The following is a 24,034-nucleotide window of genomic DNA, read 5'->3' on the forward strand; positions in this document are numbered from 1 at the left end:
GACCATGTCGACATAGATGCGCGCAGTAAGGCGTTTGTTAGCATAGGTATCCATGTTTGTTAGTATCGGTGCATTTCTCTACACTGAGCTGAAATGAAACAAGTGTTTAGGTAAATAAATATTAACGATATTTATTTACAACACATAAAAGCATATTACTAGAAAAAAAAAAATTTACTGCAGAAAATGTGTGTGAATGCTGAACAGAGAAATCGCCAAAGCATTGCTCAAAATGCATAGCCTAAATGGAATGTGAACTAAACTTGAATGCAACGCCATTTTGTCCACAACACATAGCTAATGTTAGCCTACAGAGTTACTAACACCAGAAGACATGCATTAAACCTGTTATATTACAAGCTAGATATAGCAACAGAAAATATTTTTATTTCATCATCCCTCATTCCCAGTCAGAAAACGTTCGCTAGCCACGATGCTAATTTTTTCTATGTTGAACTCTATTGATTAATGCTAACAATGTTAGCGATTTAAAAGTCCGCTATTTTTGTAACTTTTTGGGTCTTTCAAAGGGGTGAGAGGTACTGTTGGGGGCGTCGGCAGAGTATAGAGTGATGATCCTACTGTAGGAGTTGGTGGAGGTGGGGTTGTCTAATACCTTCCAGATGAAGCAGCCTGAGGTGATGGCGGTGGTGGCCAGCCCATAGCCTTTCCCCCCCGCACCGTGGCAGAGGACGGCCCCGCTCTCCAGGGAGCAGCAGATCAGCTTGTACGGGTCAAAGGAGAAATCTCCAATAGGAATACATTCGTCATCGCAGCCGGGGTCCTGGGACACAGACACATTGACCCACTTTCAACCTCACAAAACCATTTTAAACTGGCCCATTATCTCCATAACACTGTGACTGTGATACCTCCATATACCTTAGTATGGCTTTCAGATGATTTCTCCTGGCTCTTCTTCGTGGCTAAAGGCTCCTCCCACATACAGGCAGAGAGAAGGCCGAACAGTTGATCAACGATCTACAACGAGGAGGAGAAAGGAAAGAAGTTAGTGAGACGCGCGAGTCCACTTTTTTTATTTTGTTTACCACAGACAAGTGCAGTGATGTGAACTGCGGACTTTACCTGTTGAATGTGCGCTGGGTCCGAACATCCTGGTAACAGACCTTCCAATATGTGGAACGCCAGCAGTTTGGTTCGAAGGTTACGGAATTGTGGCGAACCTAACACGAAACATGACACTTGGGTTGGTGACCTTCGTTAAATGACCTTAATGAGCCTACCTGTTCAGCGGACAGTTTTACCTGAAGAGCACTTGTGGGAGATGATGGTCATGAGCGGATCGATCCACTTGATGAAGGCAGAGACCCTCTTGGTCACCCTTAGGGACAGGATGCGACGTAGAAACACCAGGAAGTCAGCGAGCTGAGACTCCACAACCCGATTGCTCCGTACCAGCTCGGATCCTACATGAGGTACACCAGATAAGAGACAACACATTATTTATAACATCTTCGGACCTTAGTCGCCAGCTCATACGCACGTTCAATAACGGTTAGCATATCGCTAGCGGCATCGACCTCAACTAAGCCAGACTAAACACAGACTTTGTTTTCCGGCATTTCTCGCAAATCCCTCACCGCTCTACATCCCCAGTAACAAGGCCTCACCCTCAGTCTTGGGCCTCCTGGCGCTGGTGTCAGACTCGGTCCCCTCGGCGGAGCTCGTCTCCAGGGCCTCCTGCAGCAGCAGACTCTGCAGCTGTTCACACATCACGTCCATCAGAGCCTGGGACACGTCCAGAGGCAGCTGCGCCTCACAGGAGCTGAGGGCAGCAACACACACACACACACACACACACACACGTTTTGCTTCTGTTCAACCAACCGGTTCAGTTCCAACGAGCGGGCCTGAGTGGGCCTGGAATCCGTCCTCTGACTCACCTGGCGGCGATGGCGAGAATCTGGAGGAGGCGGGCGCACGCCAGCTTCACCGCCCCGCTCAGCAGCATGCGGCCGGAAACGGAGGCCGCCAGCCAGCGTTGGTTCATCAACACGCACGTGTTGTCGGCCAGCGCGGACAGGATGTCCAGGATGCCACACTTGATGACGATCACCAGGTCGACGGGCTGGTAGTGGAAGTTCAGGGCGAACACGGTGGCCAGCAGCAGGTGGGAGGAGCCTGGGGGGTGGGAGGGTGGGGTGAGAGGATGGAGGGAGAGAGCCGGGTGACGGGTGGATCTAGTCCATGATGACAGTGCCTCCACATGCGTGGGGGGGACACTCATCGGTTATTGTCTACAGACCGACCTGTCTGTTCCCTGTCCAGCAGGACCTTCTGTCTGAGGACACGCGCCACCTGCTGGTAGAGAGTGTGCGCTGCCGCCTGCAGCTCTCTCTGGGCGGCCATGGAGGCTGACTGGGTGCCGGACTGTGGATGAAGACAACACTGATCTAACACATATCAGCGATGTCCATGGAACTGTTGGTTGATTGATTGATCACCACTTAATTAACCAATTAGTCAACCAATCAACCACAAATAGAATAGAAATAGAATAGAAATAAATTGACAAATTCAACCAATTAAGCAATTAAGCAATTAGCAAGTTAACCATATAACCCGTCCGGGCCGTAGGTAGCCCAGTAGTTAGAGGATCTGGCCAGTGACCCAAAGTTTGCTGGTTCAAGACTGATTTCCTACAAATCATCGCCTACAGTTGAGCAAGGAACTTAACCCCAGCACTAGCTCATAATTGGAATTTCAGCGTTACCGTGTAGTGCTGCATCTTGTCGTCGGCTCCGGACAGGCAGCCAGTGATGGGCGTCGCCAGTCCGAAGCTGCCGGACAGGAACTGCAGCTGCACCGACTGCAGCAGGCCAGGGAAGCGCGGGGGCGCCGTGGAGCCGCTGCTCTTCTCCTCCATCTCCGACAGGAAGGAGGAGATCTGGGACAGGGCCTCCAGACGCACCTGACAACCACAACGCGCAAGACAGAACTGGGGTTAAGACCACAAGGGGGGGCGTCGGAACCCCTGGAACGCATAAGAACCCGTAAGAACCGGGCGTCGGGGCGCGCGGGTACCTCGGCCCTCTGCTGCTGCTGGGCCATGGCCAGGGTGATGGCCTTGGGGTCGGCCTGGCCGCCCGCCGCCGCCCTGTCCAGCAGGGAGGACGAGGAGGGGGCTGACGGGCGGAGCAGGCTCCCGCACAGGAAGTGGAAGACCTGGTTGAGGATGGGCGAGCTGCCGGCGGCGCCCTGGCACAAGGTGGAGGTGGTGGGGCTGATGCACTGGCGCAGACGCTCCCACGCGTCCTTCATGATGCCCAGGGAGCACAGAGGAAGACCTGGGGGGTAGGGGGGTGGGGGGGGAAGGTCAAACTCCCTGGGGGGTTAACTGCCCTCTCAGGCCTGCAAGGTTCGAGGTAAACCTTGACTGCTAGAAGTTGAGTAATGAAGATTTAGGCTTTGTGTCCACCGACAAGCTGTATGTAGCTGAACAGCGCCAAGCTTACAGTTCCTTAGGGCTCACTAGAGCTGGCTAGGCTAGATTTGAGAGCTAGCAAGGCTACAGATGTTTTACAGCTATGTTAGCAATGAGTGTCGTGTTTTTGCCGACTGCAGATTAATCACCCAAGTTAAGATAAATAGCCAATGTTAGCTAGTGCTAACTTTCACTCTCTGCGGTTTTGCCAAAAACCAACTGTTGTCGTCGTCATAACAGCCTTTTACAGACTGCCCTCTAGCCCAAGAAGTTAAACTTTTTTCAACTGCAAAAAAGCCTAGAGCTCATGGCGCTATAGCGCTAAAAAGCGCATGGAACACAGCTCTCGTCTCTATAGAGCCCTAGAGCTCATTACCCATTTGTAAACAACGAGAACAACAGCGTCAGCTCTAAAATACAGCTTGCTGGTAGACACGCACCCTAAGGTAATAATAATAATCTCTCCACTTACCCATTTTGTTCTTAAAAGGGTTTCTGGACTGGTCTGCCGACTACATGAGACGCAAAGAGCATGTTGGCACAGATAGGAAAAATTCTAATGGTATATCACATCTACCGTACATGTTGTAATAAGCGCCCACCTGTTTTCTGCTCTCCCCGGAGAATCTGAGGTCTGTCTTCGGACTGAGCAGGGACTCAGATGAAGATGATTTCCTGGAGGTGGAAGGAGGTGGAAGTGCTTTCAGAGTAGACTAACACAAACCTCTTTCTCTCGCACGCACGCACACACACAGTTATGAAGAAATATATTCTATTTTATGAGTTCATAATGATCATTGTATTATTATAATATGTATTCACATAAAAGTAATGTTTTTAGAAATGTTCATAGGAACGAACGAACGCACGCACACACACACACACACACACACACACACACACACACACACACCTGGGCCCCGTGTTCTCGTCCGGCCCGCTGTCCGCCTCGTCGGGCTCCTGCCAGGCCGGCCGGACCCCCAGGAGGAGGAAGACGCATCGGGAGACCACCAGGTGGCAGGCGGCGGGGAAGGACAGGCTCTCCTCGGACCCCCGGCCCCCGTCCCAGGGCCTGGGCGGGGCGGGCTCCCTCTCCGGGCTGCCGGGGCTCTCGGCGCTGCTGGGCAGGGTGGAGGTCCCCGACGACTCGTACACCGTCTCGTTCTGCTGCAGCTGCATGGCCTCCCGCGTGGCCAGGAAGCACTGCAGCACCTCTGGGAGACGAGACGGGAAACGGACCGCGCGGTGAGTCCGAGCGCCGGCGTTCGAGTCTGAGCGCTGGCGTTCACTCTGTAGCCGTGTTCGGAATCGCTCCCTATTCACTATATACTGCACTATATAGGGCGTCAGCCATTTTGTTTGTAGTGTCCGGAATTTTCGTTCCCTATATAGTCCACTATTTATTACCCACAATTCACCTTGATTTGCAGGGAACAGTGCATGTACCCTACATTTTCTCCGTTCCCTAGGTAGTTCACTACATGGTGAATCCTATGTAGGGAATAGGGAGTGAGGGAACGAGGGAGCGATTCCGAACACAGCTTGTGTGTGCGCCGTCGGGGGTTACGGAGGTCATGTATACGTTACGAAGCTTGCTCCGCCCCCTTCGGCCTGCTGTTGGGGGGGCTGTGAGATCCCTGTGTGAGAGAGACGCTGGGCGTTTACCCGGCAGGTACATACTGCTGATGCTGGGTGCGTCCTCCTCCGGCCCCTCCTCCTGGTTGTGTTCGGCGGCGGGGGGCGGACCCCCCTGGTGGTCCCCGAGCTCCGCCTCCTTCCCCGCCCGCTCGCCCGAGGGCCCCGCCTCCTGCCGGTCCTCGCCGGGACTCTGGGAGCTCTGGGAGAGGAAGCGGGGACGTCAGAGAGTCCCCGACAAATTGTTCACTAAACTGGGTGAGGATACGACCCGGGTCCAAATAATATCTGAAATACTTTTAATTCATGTTATTGTTCACTGGAGCCTGTCTGAAGGGTTAGGTGGGTGTGTCAGGTGGGTGGGGTTAGCATATTTGGGAACAGCCTATTGGTTCCATTGTGCCAGAGGAGAGTGAACATGCCCAGAAATACTCAAAGTAGGGTTATACAACGGTTAGTTCTGGTTCTTGATTCTGATTGGCTGGAAGCCGTGTTAAAATACTTTGTAACACACACCTGGGACCGCATATCATTCCATTTTCAGTATGAATGCGCCTCCCATTTGATCCAATGCATTGTAGTTGTTGTGGTTGCTTGGCAACCCATTTGTTAGGGGAACTATTTTGCTCTGCGGAATTGAGGGAATGATGCTTCGTTTTGAATAAATGTTAATATTTTACATTGATGTGTGTCTATTTTACACTAATAGTTGTAGTAACCGTTGTATAAAAGCAAAAAACCACGAGAGGCCGTGTGTTATAGTGATTTTATAACAGCTAGGGGGGTTTTAGGTTTATTGCTTGATTTGGACCCAGGTCTGGTGGGAACGGTAACAGTCATAGTTGGACCCGGGTCTGGTGGGAACGGTAACAGGCGTAGTTGGACCCGGGTCTGGTGGGAACGGTAACAGTCATAGTTGGACCCAGGTCTGGTGGGAACGGTAACAGTCATAGTTGGACCCGGGTCTGGTGGGAACGGTAACAGTCATAGTTGGACCCGGGTCGGGTGGAAACGTTAACAGTCATAGTTGGACCCGGGTCTGGTGAGCGTTGTGTGTTGCGTTGTGTGTTGTGTTGTGTGTAGCTACCTGTTTTGTGGCGCTCGGGGCCTGCGTGCTGGTAGCTGTCCCTGGGCTGTCTTTGTGAGCCAGCAGCGTGCTCCGGATCTGGCACACCATCTCGTAGATCTCCATCAGCGCCTCGCACGGCTCGTACCTGCCAGAGAGCGGAGCACAGACCGCCATGATGATGATGATGATGATGATGATGATGATGATGATGGAGATGGACCAATGGCTCCCAGGGCACACATACTGTACAGTACTGCGCTCTGAAGCGTCTGGATCATTCATGTCGCGTTACCAGAGAGAGCGCCATGCGGAAAAGTAAGGTAAATCAATCAAGCGCACTTAATAATAATAATAATAATAATGGATTTTATTATTATTATTATTACTTCCGGGCGCTAGGAGACCCATATGAGACGGGCGCGAGTGCTGCTCACTTGTCCTGGCAGTGGGCCTCGTCTTGCAGGCCGGTGTGTTTGAGCAGGGCCGCCAGGCTACAGCGGCACGCCGTCTCCAGCAGGGAGTCGCCAGCGGGGCCTCCGCTGTCCCAGTCTGCACCGGGGGAGGGGGGGGGGGGGGGGCGGGGAGGGGGGGGCACAGCCAACAACAACAACAAGAAGAAGAAAAAAAAAGTGGTTATTCAAAAACAACATTACTTCGTAAAACTTCCTGGTTTGCGACCCCCGAAGAATGACTGGCAAGATTTACGCGTCTTCCTGTTCTTGGGATTTACGATATCTGCGTTGACACATGTTCCTCTCCTGGCGACCGGCGTGTTTATGAACGGTCACGTTGGTGCGGGCAGTCCATCCATTATCCCCCCCCCCCCCCAGAGGAAGTGTGGGTGCGCCGCCCCGTACCTCTGCCGGCAGCGTGGTCCTTCATCTTCCTCCACAGGCCGCCGGCGGGCTCTCGGGACGACCCCAGAGCCAGCTCGACCAGCGCGCCGGTCTCCTCGTCCAGGCTCAGGTCCGCCAGCTTGGCATCGGAGCAGCCCAGCAGCACAGCTTCGGCAAGCCAGGCCGTGCTGGAGTCTGTGGGGCACGCGCATGCACACACACACACACACACACACACACACACGAAGTGTGAAAGGGAGAGATGATGGAGTGGGATGCTCTTACTCTCGAACAATAAGGGGGTCTTATACAGGTATAGCATGTCACATGCAATAATGTATACTATAAGGCAGGTTTCCAGATGCAAGAACATGTGTTGACAGATGTAGTCTCTCCCCAGACTCAAATATTACGTTGAATCGCTGCGCTCCGCATGATACAGTATATAACAGTACTGTATATAAGAGTCTGTGCCATTTCGCCACCCCATCTGGTTTTCTGAGGGTGCGCCTAAAAGTCAAAACTGAAAGAGGTGAAAGGTCGTAGCAGCGATGAGAGAGAGGTTCGAAAAATGGGCTGCACTTCTGTTAACGAGAAAGCTGTTACTGATTGGTGCTCCCAGGATTTCGGGGGAACCAATCACTGGCCGGGATACGAAAACCAGTTTGTAGCATGAACGTAGTTTACGTGTACCAGCGCAAGAGCTCTCATGGGTTCTATTGGCAGTTATACAACGGTTAGTTCTGGTTCTTGATTCTGATTGGCTGGACGCCGTGTTAAAATACTTTGTAACACACACCTGGGACCGCATATTATTCCATTTTCAGTATTAATGCGCCTCCCATTTGATCCAATGCATTGTAGTTGTTGTTGTTGCTTGGCAACCCTTTTGTTAGGGGAACTATTTTGCTCGGCGGAATTGAGGGAATGATGCTTCGTTTTGAATAAATGTTAATATTTTACATTGCTGTGTGTCTATTTTACACTAATAGATGTAGTAACCGTTGTATAAAAGCAATAAACCACAAGAGGCCGTGTGTTATAGTGATTTTATAACAGCTAGGGGGGTTTTAGTTTCTAACAACGCCCCCTAGCTGTTATAAAATCACTATAACACACGGCCTCGAGTGGTTTATTGCTTAAATGTACCACGCTGACGCCGGACCGCGAGTCGTCGTACCGAGCTGTTGGAAGTCCATCTCCAGCCCGTTCCTCAGCAGGGGGTTGCACAGCCAGAACTCTGACGCCCTCTCCTGGACGGAGGGGGGCGGACCCCGCAGCATCCCGCCTAGGCAGCGGCCGATGGCCAGCGCCACCGATCTCTCCAGGTCCAGGAGCCATACCCACCCGTCGTCGTCGTCGTCCTCCACCTCTTCCTCTTCCTCTCCGGCGCCAGGCCCCGCCCCCTCGGACTCGTCTGGAAGCACGGAGACGACACGAGGGAGAAAAAAAAAAAAAAACGGTCACGGTCAACGATCAAAAGGAGGCGACGGATCTATCCGTAACTATCATGAGTATTACACCGTGTCCTAACTACACGCAACGCGAGCGAGCGTCAGCGACAAAATGCGTTCCATTGCTTTGTTTTCTATTGTTATGTCCTAACTGGACGCGAGCGACGCAGCGCGAAGCGGCGCGACGTTTTAACTGCCCTTTTGACGCTCGCCCTGTTCCTATTTTCCTCCTGTCGCTCGCGTTGACAGGCGTCTGTCTTCAGTTGGGAATATAGACAAATGACGTAACAGAACAGGACATTTAACGGTTTCAGTTAGGACAGCAAGCATGCGATGTCGCGTTCTGTTGCTCGCGTCACAAGCAGTTAGGACACGGTGTCATCAACGGGGTCACCCTGGAGCTTTAGTCTGAGGGGTGACCCGTTCTGGGGGGGTGGGGGGGGGGTTTCTGTCCCCAAGGCCAGCAGACCTGAGCAGCTTCCCTCCGCCTCCAGCTCCTGCTCCTCTAGCAGCGCCGTGTCGGGCAGCAGGCAGTTGAACTCGTTGAGGTGCTCCAGCAGCGCCAGCAGGTGGCGCAGCAGCGGCCGCACCACGCCCAGGGGTAGCAGCAGGAGGGAGTACACGACCTGGCACAGCAGGCTGCCCGCCACTGAGCTGAATAGCACCGCTGGAGAGAAGGAGGGAGGGGAGGAGAGAGAGAGGGAGGGGAGAGAGAGAGGGAGAGAGAGGGAGGGAGGAGAGAGAGGGAGGAGAGAGAGGGAGAGAGAGAGAGGGAGGGAGGGAGGGAGGGAGGGAGGGAGGGAGGGGAGGGGAGGGGAGGAGAGGAGGGAGAGAGAGGGAGGAGAGAGAGGGAGAGAGAGAGAGAGAGGGAGGGGAGGAGAGAGAGGGAGAGTGAGGGAGGAGAGAGAGAGGGAGAGGGAGGGAGGGGAGGAGAGAGAGGTAGGGGGAGAGGGAGGGAGGGGGGAGAGAGAGGGAGGGAGGGGAGGAGAGAGAGAGAGGGAGATGGGGGGCGGATTAAGAGAGGGAGAGGGAGGGAGAGGAGGAGAGAGATGGGGGAGGGAGGGGAGGAGAGAGAGAGAGGGGGGGGAGGGGGAGTCAGAGAGGGGAAGGGAGTATTAAACAGACATAACCGTGAAATTCAATCACTGTGCATGATACCATGGTATCTACATAGTTGATTTAGTAATTAACTGTTAATCATCTATACTTCCGTCCCGTAAACAGTAGCTGGTGCCGTGTGTGCGAGCTGTGGAGTCACAGCTGGTCACTGGCACTAAATCCCCGCACAAATCCCACAGTGACAGCTGCCCATTCGTGACGCATCATCATCTCCACTCCCCCCCCCCCCCCCCCCTCCCCGCGTCACCGGGGGAGAGACAGGAGGTTCTTACTGCGCAGTTTGGTGATGACGTGCTTGTCCAGGGAGCTCTCCTCCAGCAGGATGGTGGACCTCCGGAAGGTTTCGGCGGCGTAGGGCAGCAGCAGACACAGGTGCTTGTGGAGCAACGTCACGCTGCTGTCGTCCTAGGGGCACACACGTGAACTATTTATACAGGTGGGTCAAAGGTCAAACACACAAGAGGGGGGGGGGGGGGGTGCACACACGAAAGCAAGATTGGTGAGAATGTCAAAATATACATTGGGTGACTTCGGTGGTGAATGTTAGAGCTACTGTGGATATACAGTAGTGTACAGTAGCAGGTAGAGAGGTAGCTACGTTTTTGTATACATGGTTGGCGCCAGCTTCTTGTCAAATCTGCGTACAAATGACAACATTACGGCGGGAAATACATCCGCCCAAATCTTTTAGAGCGTGTAATACTGTAGGCCTAATCAGAGTTTGAAGTCGGTTGTTTACTTGAAACGCGTGATTCGAGAAGGGTTATTTATTTGCGAACGCTTGTGGGGGTGAGTTGGCACCCGTCCGACTTGACAACACAGGTGCACGTTTAGACTGCAAATGTAGACATTTTGATTGCTACCGTTCTTGCTACCTAGCCAGCTACTGTTCTTACTAGCTAAATAGAGTTCTTACTAGCATTCTTACTAGCGATCTATCTAGCTAGCTACCGTTCTAAGTAGCTACCATTCTAGCTAGCGTGCTGCCGGAATCGCTCAATGCTCGCTGGCCGCGCGCCTCCACGCACCAGCTGCAACCCGGTGTCAGCGTATGGACTACACACAGAATTCAACATCAGCGTACGGATCGCACGCCGGCGAGGTTTTGTAGGCAGATGGACGGGATCAGACGGTCGGCGCCGCGTGCGTTTCCGTGGTGGTCGGTGTTTACCTCTGGCTTGGCGCAGACGTAGCAGTGCGCCAGCAGGTGTTTGTGAAGAGCGGACAGGAGGTGGTGGAAGTGGGAGGGGGGCTCGGTCTGTCTCTGGGCCGGGCTGGACTGCTGCTTGTCGCTGTTCTTCTCCAGCTCGCCGAACGCACGCTCCTGCACGCACACGACCCACACACACACACACACACACACACACACACACACACACACAAGACCCACACACACACACGCGCCAAGGCACCGCCACAAAAACTCTTCTCCGTTAGCCTTCTGGAAGAAATCAATGACACGCTCAAGCAGTGGAATTACCCTATGGTGGAGACCACAAGACACACACACACACACACACACACACACACACACACACACACACACACACACACACACACACACACACACACACACTCTCCATCCCCCCTCCCGTCGTACCGTGTAGAAGCCGATGCTGAGCAGCAGAGTTTTGAGCAGCACCTCCGCCAGGTGGAGGTGGTCTTGGGCCACCTCCGGGGGTCCGGACGAGGAAGAGGAGGGGGGGAGGCGGTTGGGGCTGGGCGCCTGGGGGGGTCCGGGGGGCGTCAGCTCCCCGGGGGAGCTGTAGCCCAGCAGGGAGGCCACGTGGGACTGCTCCTGGAGGCTGTTTAGCACCATGTCCAGCTGCAGACGCTGGGGGAGGGAGAGAACAGGGACATGGCCATGACCACACGTGACATAGGGCGGGGTCAAAACCACTAGGCTTGGGTCACGGCTTGGGTCAGCGGAGGTCCCAATGTGACTGCTGTTCTTGGAGGTGGCCTGTAGATGGCGTGGTGGTGGTGGTGGTGGAGGGGCAGCATACCTGGCCTTTGGAGAGGCCCTCCCAGCTCTCCGGGCCCTGAGGTAGGAGAGAGTGGAGCAGCTCGGTCCGTTCCCTGAGGGGGGGCAGCAGCAGCGACGCTCCGATGGACAGAGTGTTCATCACCGCCTTAAAACACACACACACACACGCAACCACACACACACACGCACTTATAAGATGAGGCGTAGCTACTACTCGGGTAGTCTGCTGCACACAACGATGTATTCAAATACAGAAATGCACTGCTCGTCTTGGGCGTTTGATGCTGACGGCTTTACCTGCTGCACAGAGTCTGGTACGTTGGAGTCTATGAGCCTGAATAGAAGGTTCCGGAGGGGCCTCCCCTGGGCCCCCAGCACCGTAGAGCCTGTGATGGCGTGAGCCAGGGACAAGTGGATGGACAGCAGCTTCATGCACAGCAGGACAAACTGCTGGTGCTCCCTGGGAAGAGACACGGCAAGGGGTGTATGTACACGTGCGCTTGAGTTTGTGTGTGTGTGTGTGTGTGTGTGAGTGTGTGTGTGTGTGAGTGTGTGTGTCTCTTTAAGAGGGAAGCACTGAGAGATTGTCCTTCATATGGAGCTTTATGCCCTCCAGTTCTCCTGCATGACTCTAGACTGGTGCCAGATTCCCTCTCAGGGGAGGGGAGGGGGGGAGAGAGAGAGAGAGAGAGAGAGAGAGAGAAAGAGAGAGAAAGAGAGAGAGAGAGAGAGACAGAGAGAGAGAGAGACAGAGAGAGAGAGACAGAGAGAGAGATGCACACACAGAGAGAGTCAGAGAGACAGAGAGAGAGAGAGAGAGAGAGAGAGAGAGAGAGAGAGTGGGGGAGGTAGCGTGACACCGCCCGTAGGTTGCTGCTGTACCTCTGGGAGGGGAACGGGGCAGGGGGCGTGTCGTCCCCGATGCCGTCGCAGTAGCGTTCCAGGAAGCTGCGCAGGTAGGCGAAGGTGCTCTCCTCCAGGTCCACACAGAAGGGCCTGTGCCACGCCACCAGCTGCCTGCACACAGGGCAGGAGAGTGAGACACAGACGATGATGAAGTCGTGAGCTGAGAGAGGAGGAGGAGGAGGAGGAGGACAGAGACAGAGGAGGAGCACGGCAGGCCGTGGAAAGAAAGAAAGAAAGAAAGAAAGAAAGAAAGAAAGAAAGAAAGAAAGAAAGAAAGAAAGAAAGAAAGAAAGAAAGAAAGAAACAAACAAACAAACAAACAAACAAACAAACAAACAAACAAACAAACAAACAAACAAACAAACAAACAAACAAACAAAGAACGAATCTAGAGTATCTATCGATCTATCTAATCCCGGGATTAGCATATTGCTGATAAGCTTTTTGCTTAGCATATTGCCTTTTCATACGTCTCATTAGCATATTGCTTACACCATCAGACACCGACAGTTTGGGATCGGGCCTATCGCTCCTGTCCTACCTGTCAGTGGGGACCGCTGTCCAGGCCAGGCTGTGGGAGGTGCCGGCCGTGATTTGCTGGATGGACACTCCCTCTAGACCGATCACCTTCTTGGGTTTGGTGATGGGCGTGGAGGTGTGGCCCTGCCCACACTGGCCCATGGCGTTGTTCCCCCAGGCGTACACCTCGTTCTCTGAAGAGGAAGCGCAGCGGTCCTGTTCAGAACGCTCGTCTACAGCGAGGGGCCGATTTCAATTTCGGCTTTTTTAGCGGCTATGGCCGAGAAGACGGTCGTTTCGGTCTCACCGTGGGACAGCGCCAGACAGTGGCTGTCTCCGTAGGAGATGTCGATGATCTTGGTGACGCTCAGTTCCTCGATGAACCTGGGCCTCAGCGTGAGGGAGGTGGTCTCAGAGGAGCCACAGCCCAGGCACGAGCCACAGCCCCACGCCAACACCTGGGACGACATTAACACCGCCTCAATCGTATAGAAACGCACTGGGACGACATTAACACCGCCTCAATCGTATAGAAACGCACTGGGACGACATTAACACCGCCTCAATCGTATAGAAACGCACCGGGACGACATTAACACCGCGTCGATCACTGTGTGCGTAAGCGGTAAATGGACGCTAAATGGACAGCACTTGTATACTATTTTATCCACAGCGCTTTACAACGAAGGCCTCTCTTTCACTCATTCACACACACACACATCCACACACCGATGGCGGCAGCTGCCATGCAAGGTGCTAGCCTGCTCGCTGGGATTTGTAATCCCATTGTAATTCGGGGTTCAGCGTCTTGCCCACTTCGACGTGTCGTCAGGAGGAGCCGGGATTCGAACCGCCGACCCTATGATCATCGGACGACCCGCTCTACCTCCTGAGCTATAGCCCCCTGTGTGTGTGTGTGTGTGTGTGTGTGTGTGTGTGTGTGTGTTTGAGAGTAACGCACCTGTCCAGCAGAGGTCAGAGCCAGAGAGGACTGGCTCCCAGCGCACACTTTCCTGATGATGAAGCCGTGGAGAGCTTCTATCACCTTGGGCCGATACACCCGGTTGGTGTCTCCGTGTCCCAGTTTGCCTGCCGGGGAGAGACGCGCGTTAGTGAGTTCCTATCTGGAACGAAGGAAACCGGTGGGCCGTTTGGCGCCCGCCGACACTACAGGCGACTCGAACCAATGCCCTGCGCTCAAACAACGCCATTCAGCTCTGCGCCCCTAAGGTTCGCACCGAGCTCGGAAAACATTACATTACAGTCATTTAGCAGACGCTTTTATCCAAAGCGACTAACAATAATTGCATTTAACGTAGGAAGAGCCAATGTGCTACTACTTGCCAGAACTCACAAGTGCATCTTCTTTCTAAAACAAGTGACTAAGAGCATAATCTAGTGCTGAAGGCAAAGTGCAAGAATCGCAATCTAAAGTACAGTGCAATATAATATAATACAATAAGTGCTTAGGTGGGAGGATCATTGTAGTACTTCTTGAAGAGATGAGTTTTGAGCCTGCGACGAAAGACTGGCAGCGACTCTGCTGTCCTGACATCAGTGGGCAGTTCATTCCACCACTGCGGGGCCAGGACAGAGAAGAGCCGTGACCGTGTCGATCACGCACATTCATGTTCTCTGGCCCTGTAGCCTGGAAACGTCTAATTAACGTCAATCTAAATTGCAGCTTGCTCAACTGATCTCAATTAGGGCCTTTAAAGGTGCCCTGAAGGGTCTGGAGGTAGGTCTGGGGGTAGGTCTTGGTGGAGGTCTGGGTGGAGGTCTGGGTGGAGGTCTGGGTGGAGGTCTGGGTGGAGCCTTGGCTAGGTGCTCTGCTGGAAACTTATTCTGCTATGTATTTTTCTGTGAATGTGTCTGTGTGCTCCTTGAACGCCTTGCTGTGTGCTGCTCCGTGTGGGCGTGTGATTTGTCTTATGCTGCTTGTTGATCGTGCCATGTCGTATCGTGTGCTATTACAGTACGTCTTGTGGATGTGTACATGTGCCCTGTTGGTGTTTTGATGGTGTGTGCTAATGCTTCGCTGTGTTTTTATGTGCTTTTAATGTTTGTTGAATTGTCTGTTTGGGGCTGTCTTGGCTAGGACTCCTTTGTAAAAGAGACATCTGTTTCAATAGGACTTCCCTGGGAAAATAAAGGTTTAATAAAAAAAAAAAAATAATGCTCAAGTAGAAATGATTTATAATAGTATTTAGATGCAGGTCCTGGTTATAGTATTTAGATGCAGGCCCTGGTTATAGTATTTAGATGCAGGCCCTGGTTATAGTATTTAGATGCAGGTCCTGGTTATAGTATTTAGATGCAGGTCCTGGTTATAGTATTTAGATGCAGGCCCTGGTTATAGTATTTAGATGCAGGCCCTGGTTATAGTATTTAGATGCAGGCCCTGGTTATAGTATTTAGATGCAGGCCCTGGTTATAGTATTTAGATGCAGGTCCTGGTTATAGTATTTAGATGCAGGCCCTGGTTATAGTATTTAGATGCAGGCCCTGGTTATAGTATTTAGATGCAGGCCCTGGTTATAGTATTTAGATGCAGGCCCTGGTTATAGTATTTAGATGCAGGTCCTGGTTATAGTATTTAGATGCAGGCCCTGGTTATAGTATTTAGATGCAGGTCCTGGTTATAGTATTTAGATGCAGGCCCTGGTTATGCTGACCCCAGATTTTGCCCCCCCCAACTCTCACCGTTATCTCCTCCCCCGAAGGACCAGACGACGCGTCCGTCCTGCGCCACGGCGATGGTGTGGGAGCTGCCGCACGCCGCCTGGCCCACGCCGCTGATGTCCTTCACCAGCGTGGGCACGTTACGACTGTGGCTGTCGCTGTGGCCTGGACACACACACACACACACACGCGCACACACACACACGCACACAAACACATCGCATTCCTCAGAAACGTCAAAGGCAACGGCGCGTCGGTCGATCCGCCGCACGTCATGCGCTCGATTGAGGAAGTTATTTTGGAAGTGAGCGATACTTTCCGCGTTAACCGCAAAGAGGGAGGAGTTACCCAGCCTGCCGAAGTCGCCCTCTCCCCACGTGTAGAGCTCTCCGTCGTTGGTCACGGCGGCACTGTGCCTGTAGCCGGCGGAGACGCACACCACCACCTGGCAGACGGGCAAGCATCGAGGGAGGTCAGCGGGGGGTCTCTCTGGTTACTCTCGTCCATGTGTAACTCGGCTGTCATCGCAGCCCCCCCCCCCCCCCGCCCCCCCCCACCCCCCCTCCCCCCGCCCTTCCCCACAGGCTCACCTTGCCCAGCAGAGGCCCCTGGATTATTTTGGGGTATTTCTGGGTGCCGCTGTTCCCGTGGCCCAGCTTGCCGTAGTCGCCGTCCCCCCAGCTGAACACCTCGCCCTCGGCCGTCACGGCCAGCGTGTGCCCGTCCGAGCCCTTGGACGACGACACCTTCCGCATGCTGCGCGCCGGCTCCAGGACCAGCTTCTTGGGCGTGGACTGGTTGTTGGAGTCGCCCAGGCCCAGGCGGCCGTAGCTGCCCTTGCCGCAGGCCTTCACCGAGCCGTCCGAGGACACGGAGAACGTGCAGTACTGGCCCGCCTCGATCTGGTAAGCGGGGGGGGAGGGGGGCGTCGTTTAATAATAAGGATGGAACTCATTTGCAGGAAAGGAAACGGGAGATAAATTCGAATGTGTTAAGACGTGTGTAATCCACTTAATTTTTGGCGATTGCTTCCGCACGCTCATCCAAGGAGAGCAGGGAACATCCGCTACGTGCCCGTCAGCTGTAAGTGTGTGTGTGTGTGTGTGTGTGTGTGTGTGATTCTGATGTCCACTGCGCCTGACCGTAAGGGGTCCCCCTACATGGACCCACTTTTACAGAGGCATATTAAGTATTTCTCTGAAGCACTTTGACCAGCCAGACCAAAGCAATAGACCGTCTACATCCGCTACCGCGCGGCCTGGTCTGGCCTGTCTTTGCTGTTCTCATGTACAGTATTGTATGTATTGTTCTGTGTTGACCTTGTGTATTTCTGTATGTATTTATTCTTCCCGGGGGCCTCTTGGCCAGATTGAACATTAGAAATGGTTCTCAACTGATTTTAACTGTCTCTAAATAAAGGTCAGATAAAACAAATAAAACGATAAGATAGCCGACTTGTCCTACCATCTGGGCGTCGCTGAAGCCCTGTGCCAGTTTGGGATGCAGGATCTTCTCCAGCGTTCCCTCCGCCAGCTGGTGGCTGCTGTTGCTGCCCCACACGTACACCATGACGGCGTCGCTCTCCGAGCCGGGCGGCGCCGTGCCGGTGCTGCAGGAGCACAGGCAGCTGGACGCCAGGATACAGATCTAAGGGATGGGGGAAGGATGAGTCACGCACCGTCCTCCGCCACTGGAAGACGAGCCGCTCCGTCCGTCACGCCGGACGTGCCGTGTCCGATCGAGGGGCGCCCCCGCCTCCAATGTGAGGTTTATGGTTCGGGGTGGTTTATTTGTACACGTGCGCTACAATACGGGTACCGCGTACGATTAGAGTTAGTTTGGCTTCGATCGTCTCCGGGTGTGGTTGTGTACTGTGTAGGGCTGGGTATCGAGTCGAATTTCAAGAATCGATTCGATTCCGATTCACAAGGTTTGGAATCGATTATCACGATTCAATTCGATTCGATTCAATATCGATTCGGTTAGTGTTACTAAAACCTGTTTTTTTTTGCTGTAACCTTAATTACATGACTGCCAAGTTATGCAACACATCAATACTAGGGCTGGGTATCGATACTGATTTCAAAAATGAATGAATCATTGAATGAATTAATGAACTATTCATTCCTTCATTTATTCATTCATTCATTAAATAAAAGATCGATTTTGGAATTCATGAATCGATTCTGAATCATTTGTATGGATGTATGGATGTATGGATTTTTTAAACCCAGCCCTAGTACTGTGGAGAAGCGTTCTGTGGAGAATGTTCCGGTGACAAACCTCTTCGAACAGGCAGAGGGCCGCGTGGGAGAGGCTGCAGAGCCCGTCGCCGTCCTTCTTCAGAACCTGAGTGTTGATGGAGTCTCCTCGGAAGCCCTGGAGAAACAAAACAAGGACAGCGTTCTCTCGCGAGGGACCTCCTAGTTCAGCACCTTCCGCTGGCAGACTCTTCAGCCAGCCAGCGGTACACATCAGAGCCAACACAGCGTTTAGCCTCTAAAGAGCGGCTACAGAATCCACGTCGTACTATTACAACCACTCCGTCGGGACGCGATGTCTAGTCTGAATTTGTGGACGTCATGACATTGTGCACAAAAGGTATTCTCCTGGAACATTTCCTATTGATTAAGAGGTGGATAAATCAAGCAGGCACAAAGCCCCTGTCTGGCCTGCCTAGCCAGAGCAGAGAGGCTTTTAGCTCCAGGCATCCGGCCAAGACATCCAGTCGAGTGAGCTACAAAATCTGATTTATAAGGACAAATGACCCCACCCCCTGCTCAAAACAGGGGCAGAATATCAAAAGGGGGTGGGGGGTGTCTGAAGGTTTGTCACTGTCAATGGTGCCACTGGCAGTCGGGCCGATTAGCCGGCTGAAGGAGGGCAGGGAGTCACTCGTGAGCCTTAATCCCTTTTCCCCGTGTGCCTGGTGTGTATAATCCCCACGCTGGGGCTCGGAGCAGCTGTAACCAACACTCGTCTTCTCTGGGCGGGACCAGGGCAGCCGATAGGCCTCCGCCCCTACGCCACGTCGTCTACATTGGTCCAGCCGGGGGCCTGACCATTATCGATTATCGAGAGAGAGAGAGAGAGAGAGAGAGAGAGAGAGAGCAGGGGGAAGGACACAACGTACCGAGTACTGCCTCATCTGGAGAAGGGTTTGATGGATGAGGTCGTAGCCCACTCCTCCCTCTGACTTTGGCTTTTGGGACCCTGAAGAGGAGGAGGAGGAGGAGGAGGAGGAGGAGGAGGAGGCGGACGCGGCCAGGGCCACCTCCACCCACTCCAGCAGGAAGCGCAGGGAGCCCCTCTGCACGGCCAGGCTCAGGAGCAGCTCCAGCGCCAGCCGGCGCCCCGCCTGGTCGGCTCCGCCTCCGCCGCCGCTCACCGACGTCTTCTTCAGGAAGTCGGCCACCTGCGCCAGGCAGTCCTGCCCCACCGCCGGGATCTTGTTCTCGTTGGCCAGCGACAGCGGCGGCAGCGACGTCAGCACGGAGGCGGCGGTGGCCAGCACGTCGTTGCACAGCGCCGCGCCGGGCTCCTCGCCGCCACGCCGCCAGTTCTGCTGCAGCAGGGCGAACAGCAGGCTGAGGCCCGTGCGCACGCCCATCTCGATCAGGACGTCCGTGCCCGACTTGGCCCGGGAGGCGCCGCCGGGCGGCCAGGCCTCTGGCGCGGGCTCCAGGGCGCCGCCACTGCCGTCGGCGCCGGCCGCCGCCTGCGGGGGCGGCAGCGCCCGGAAGCGGTCGTGGTACTTGCTGTGCAGGGCATAGTAGACCCTCTGCAGGACCACCAGGCGGTGGTGGAGGCCCCGGGCGAACGGCGTGCGGGCCAGCATCCTGTGGGCCAGGCAGCGCTGGCTGTGGAGCAGCGCCGTCAGATACTCCTCCCGCTCCTCCCCGGCGCTGGACTCATACTGGAAGTCCGGCAGGCGCGGGCCGATGAGGTCCTGGACGGGCTGCGCCAGGCCGACCACCTCCTTGTTGCGGAGCAGCTTGGCGTAGAGCTCGGCGGCGCCGCGGCGCGTGGACGTCCGCACGCCGTCCTCCGCCGCCCAGCAGCTGTTCAGGTGTTCCTGCCATTTCAGCATCACATGGGTCTGGCAGGGCACCATGTCTGAGCATTATCTATCCTCGTCTCTGGAGCTGACAGGGGAGAGACGCAGAGGGGGAGACACCGGTTCATAAGGGACACGTTCAATCTACGATGTATTATGAACATTAGCCGGCCTAATTCCTCAGACTATCATCGTGACTAGGGCTGGGTATCGAGTCAAATTTTAAGAATCGATTCAATTCAGATTCAATTCGATTCGATTCAATAACGATTCGGTTAGTGTTACTAAAACCTGTTTGTTTTTTTTAGATGTAACCTTAATTACATGACTGCCAAGTTATACAACACATCAATACTAGGGCTGGGTATCGATACTGATTTCCAAAAATGAATGAATGTATGAATCATTGAATGAATGAATGAACTTTTCATTCCTTCATTTATTCATTCATTCATTAAATAAAATAACGATTTTTGGATTCATGAATCGATTCTGAATCATTTGATTCATGAATCGATTATGAATCATCTGATTCATGAATCGATTCAGAATCATTTGATTCAGAATCGATTAATCGATTTTTTTAAACCCAGCCCTAATCGTGACATGTGCTTTGAGGGTTCAGTCAAGGCCAGACATGCCTATTGGCCTACAGGAACCTGGCAGCTTTCTCAGAAATAAATACAGCCTTGCTGACATGCTTCCCTACCGTGAAAGGAAAGCCTTATCGATTTGGAATCAATAACACGGGGGTTGCGGGGTGATTTTCGGTCTAGTTGTTGTGGTCAGCGGCCGAGCGGAGACTAGAGGCCTAGTAGTGATGGTCAAGTAATTTGAGCTGCCTGTGATTTCATTTATAAATACATTTTGTTTCAGTGTCACGCCACCGCCACAGTCTCTCAGATGGGCACATGACTGCATGACACATTATCCTACACCCCTGTCCCAACCTTCAACGACAGCATACCCCCCCCCCCCCCCCAGACGTCTTGCTGGCATTCTGTAACAAGGCCTACTTCTCTGCACCAAGTAGGGGGGGGGGGGGCAGGGCGAAATCATGGGAGGGAGGCCGGGGCATAACTCATCTTCCCTCATGTGCACACATATGCCACAAACAACAACATGAACAACGACAACAACACTTATCAAGTGTGTACACATAGCAGTAAACTCTATAGAATGGACTCAGCCCAGACTGTCTGGTAGACCTAACACTTCAAATAACATATCTCTCTAATAAAAGCTAATAATATATTAGACTCAATCATAATAATCCACCTGCTTGGTTATGGTGTATGGTGTTATGGTGCTAAGCCAAACAGTTGAGAATGAGTCAAACACGAAGACAGTGTTCTATCACGCCAGTATGCTCAGTATAACCTAATTAGGTCTAGTCCCAGATCATCTGCCTTCTCGGAACAGACACTTGAAGCCAAGAGGTTAATGTGCTACATGGACCCAGACAGACAGCACAAGCCATTAGTCTCACTGCCAGCCTGCATGCAAACAGCGCTTCCATTAAATACAACTACTTACTGTGAGTCTATAACATTAAATGAGCATGAGAGAGAGAGAGGGAGAGAGAGGAGAGACAAACATACGGAGAGAGAGAGAAAGAGAGAGAGAGAGCTCAGCTCAGTCACAACTATGCTGTTTGCGAGTGAGCCACTCTATCTTAGAACATTCAGTCAGAGGCGGAGCGCCATCAACACATGCCTGCTCTACATGCCTGCTCTACATGCCTGCTCTCCATGCCTGCTCTACATGCCTGCTCGTCTTGTCCCGGTCTCAGTCTAGCCGTGCCCTGGGCGATACGGTTTCCAGAGGACAGAAATAACAGGAAGCTACTTTGAGACAGTGAAGGGCTCAACTTGACAGTCAGAGGAGCAGAGACCCTCTCTAGTTGGGCTGACTCAGCAAACCTCTTTACTATCACGGTATCTCTTTGTATCGCTATACAAATAAAGCTTTGATTGATTGATCACCTTTGATGCCGACTAACCCAATGAACTTTATAATTTGTCATGAGTGGGTATTATCGAAATCAGGTGGCAGTATTGGCCTCATGCCATGTCAGGTTTAGAAGTGGCCATCTTGATTATTTACTACTGTAACTGTGCAGGTTATGTTACAACACCCACTAATAATAGGCTACCTACATGCAATGGTGAGGAATTAAATATTCACTGTAATGGGCGATTAAAACATGTATCAACCTGCAGGTTATGTCTGTAACCAGCTTCAGATGCTGATGTGCTGCAGTGTTCAGGCTATTTTAATAAATTAAACAGTTTATTTTCAGCCAATGACAGACCGAAATCAATAGGATCCCCAGACATCGGACACTATAACGTCAATAAATCCAATCAGGTCTTCCATCACTTGTCAGGACTGAACTGATCGAGGTCCCTAAGCAGATTGACAATGACAAACTTCAGAAAACAACTGTAACAACAGATCAGAGCTGTTATCACGTTTCAAGGATACAACAGCACCAGAACCAGAACACAATACAGGTTGCATGCCAAGCATTCATACTCCAGGGTTAGGGTCCTTAAGGGTCCTTAGGGTCCTCAAGGACGTCTGCTGGTGTCCATCATGATGAGAGATGGACCGCATCGTGTAACTGTTGTCAAAACTCATCTCTTCAAGAAGTACTACAACAATCCTCCCACCTAAGCACTTATTATATTGCACTGTACTTTAGATTACTATCCTTCCACTTTGCCTTCAGCACTAGATTATGCTCTTAGTCACTTGTTTTAGAGGGAAGATGCACTTGTGAGTTCTGGCTAGTAGTAGTACATTGGCTCTTCCTACGTTAAATGCAATTATTGTTAGTCGCTTTGGATAAAAGCGTCTGCTAAATGACTGTAATGTAATAATGTAATGTAATGTTGACTAGTTGTGGTTGCATTACACAGCTAGCGTTAGCTAAGCAAGTGAAATAACTAGATAGATAGATAGATAGATAGATAGATAGATAGATAGATAGATAGATAGATAGATAGATAGATAGATAGATAGATAGATAGCTAACATTAGCTAGTTAACGTTAAGACAGCCTATAACCAGTAGATGTAAAGCTATTATCTTCCAGGGTAGTGCCAGGGTGGGACACACTGTCACTGCTTCTCAAACCTCGGTGTGATCAGCCAGCTGCTGTGTAACGTTAGCTAGCTAGGCTAGCAGGCTAGGCTAGCTCACCACCAGGTTTACTGAATAAACTGCTACTAAGAATTACGTTTCATTCAATTAATACTTTCATGCAGAATTAACTCAAATAGACACATGTATTTGACGTAAAAAGGCATACCTCTCTTTCCAGTGTCATTCACACCGGTGTCTTGTCGGCTTCCCCCTCAGGCTACGTTAGCTTAGCCGTTAGCTTAGCCGTTAGCTTGTTACCTGTTATCGCTTACTATCTTAGTCGTTAGCTTAGCCGTTAGCTTAGCCGTTAGCTTAGCCACTAGCTAGCTGGCTACCTTAGTACTGGCAACCAACTGTCAGGATGACCAACCGACCGACTAAAAGACTAGATGACAGCAGCAAACAAGTTCCGCGAATGACTATCTCACTAATACTGGTATTTACAATTAAAGAGGTAATGTCATTCATTAGTTATTCTTCTAGACTGTGTTTAGATGGTAGTGGGTAGAAGGACACGCCTTTTGAGTCTGTCCCGTCCCACGGACTGTCTTCCTGGGACCGTAACCCTCTCCTGTCTCTGGTCTGTCTCTGGTCTGTCTCTGGTCTGTCTCTGGTCTGTCTCTGGTCTGTCTCTGGTCTGTCTCTGGTCTGTCTCTGGTCTGCGGTATCAACACACAATAAGTAAGCATAATATTATAATATTATATTATTATAAGCATAATAAGTCTGTGACTTAAAACGAGCTTCTAAAAAAAATAAACAGCAACCTGATTAAATCGAAATTAAAATTATGACATTTCTTAGAAAAATCCAATGTAGGATATTGTAGATAGCGTTTGCATGTTGTGGTCGTTTATGATAAGAGGCTAGGCCTACGTGAATTATAAAAATATGATCTATTATAGGCTACTGTGTGTGTGTGTGTGTGTGTGTGTGTGTGTGTGTGTGTGTGTGTGCGCGCGCGCTACTTGTATGCGTGCGTGCGTGTATGTGAGAATGTGTGTGTGTGTGTGTGTGTGTGTGTGCGCGCGTGTGGTGTGTGCATGCATGCGTGTGTGTGATATCTGTGTGTGTGTGTGTGTGTGTGCGTGTGTGTGTGCGTGTGTGTGTGTTTGAGCATCTGCTGATATTGTCTGTTATTCATTTAATAAAAACAATTTTAACGGAGCTTTAAT

The 24,034-nt window shown here is 52.1% G+C and overlaps 1 protein-coding gene across 1 annotated transcript in view; it reads right to left on the minus strand.

Moving 5' to 3' along the window:
* LOC311312425 (putative E3 ubiquitin-protein ligase HERC1) overlaps window positions 1-23,149 on the minus strand; it is a 53,599-nt gene extending 30,450 nt beyond the window's left edge. Inside the window, exons 1-34 of the mRNA XM_084442378.1 lie at window positions 23,026-23,149; window positions 18,786-19,797; window positions 17,936-18,031; window positions 17,117-17,299; window positions 16,243-16,554; window positions 16,001-16,097; window positions 15,674-15,817; window positions 13,932-14,059; window positions 13,278-13,428; window positions 12,993-13,164; window positions 12,428-12,562; window positions 11,843-12,005; window positions 11,565-11,690; window positions 11,159-11,392; window positions 10,730-10,882; window positions 9,831-9,963; window positions 8,909-9,106; window positions 8,166-8,402; window positions 7,007-7,180; window positions 6,584-6,698; window positions 6,168-6,294; window positions 5,126-5,282; window positions 4,359-4,659; window positions 4,048-4,120; window positions 3,918-3,957; window positions 3,046-3,308; window positions 2,735-2,932; window positions 2,271-2,391; window positions 1,905-2,142; window positions 1,632-1,786; window positions 1,266-1,427; window positions 1,087-1,184; window positions 883-981; window positions 617-784 (exon numbers count right to left, since the gene is read on the minus strand). Coding sequence (XP_084298504.1) covers window positions 617-784; window positions 883-981; window positions 1,087-1,184; window positions 1,266-1,427; window positions 1,632-1,786; window positions 1,905-2,142; window positions 2,271-2,391; window positions 2,735-2,932; window positions 3,046-3,308; window positions 3,918-3,957; window positions 4,048-4,120; window positions 4,359-4,659; window positions 5,126-5,282; window positions 6,168-6,294; window positions 6,584-6,698; window positions 7,007-7,180; window positions 8,166-8,402; window positions 8,909-9,106; window positions 9,831-9,963; window positions 10,730-10,882; window positions 11,159-11,392; window positions 11,565-11,690; window positions 11,843-12,005; window positions 12,428-12,562; window positions 12,993-13,164; window positions 13,278-13,428; window positions 13,932-14,059; window positions 15,674-15,817; window positions 16,001-16,097; window positions 16,243-16,554; window positions 17,117-17,299; window positions 17,936-18,031; window positions 18,786-19,766 — 6,132 coding nt within the window. The 5' untranslated portion in view covers window positions 19,767-19,797; window positions 23,026-23,149. The remainder of the gene's footprint in view (window positions 1-616; window positions 785-882; window positions 982-1,086; window positions 1,185-1,265; window positions 1,428-1,631; window positions 1,787-1,904; window positions 2,143-2,270; window positions 2,392-2,734; window positions 2,933-3,045; window positions 3,309-3,917; window positions 3,958-4,047; window positions 4,121-4,358; window positions 4,660-5,125; window positions 5,283-6,167; window positions 6,295-6,583; window positions 6,699-7,006; window positions 7,181-8,165; window positions 8,403-8,908; window positions 9,107-9,830; window positions 9,964-10,729; window positions 10,883-11,158; window positions 11,393-11,564; window positions 11,691-11,842; window positions 12,006-12,427; window positions 12,563-12,992; window positions 13,165-13,277; window positions 13,429-13,931; window positions 14,060-15,673; window positions 15,818-16,000; window positions 16,098-16,242; window positions 16,555-17,116; window positions 17,300-17,935; window positions 18,032-18,785; window positions 19,798-23,025) is intronic.
* Window positions 23,150-24,034: the final 885 nt, after the last annotated feature.

This window comes from Borostomias antarcticus, assembly GCF_949987555.1.
Source record: "Borostomias antarcticus genome assembly, chromosome: 8".
Lineage (NCBI taxonomy): Eukaryota > Metazoa > Chordata > Actinopteri > Stomiiformes > Stomiidae > Borostomias > Borostomias antarcticus.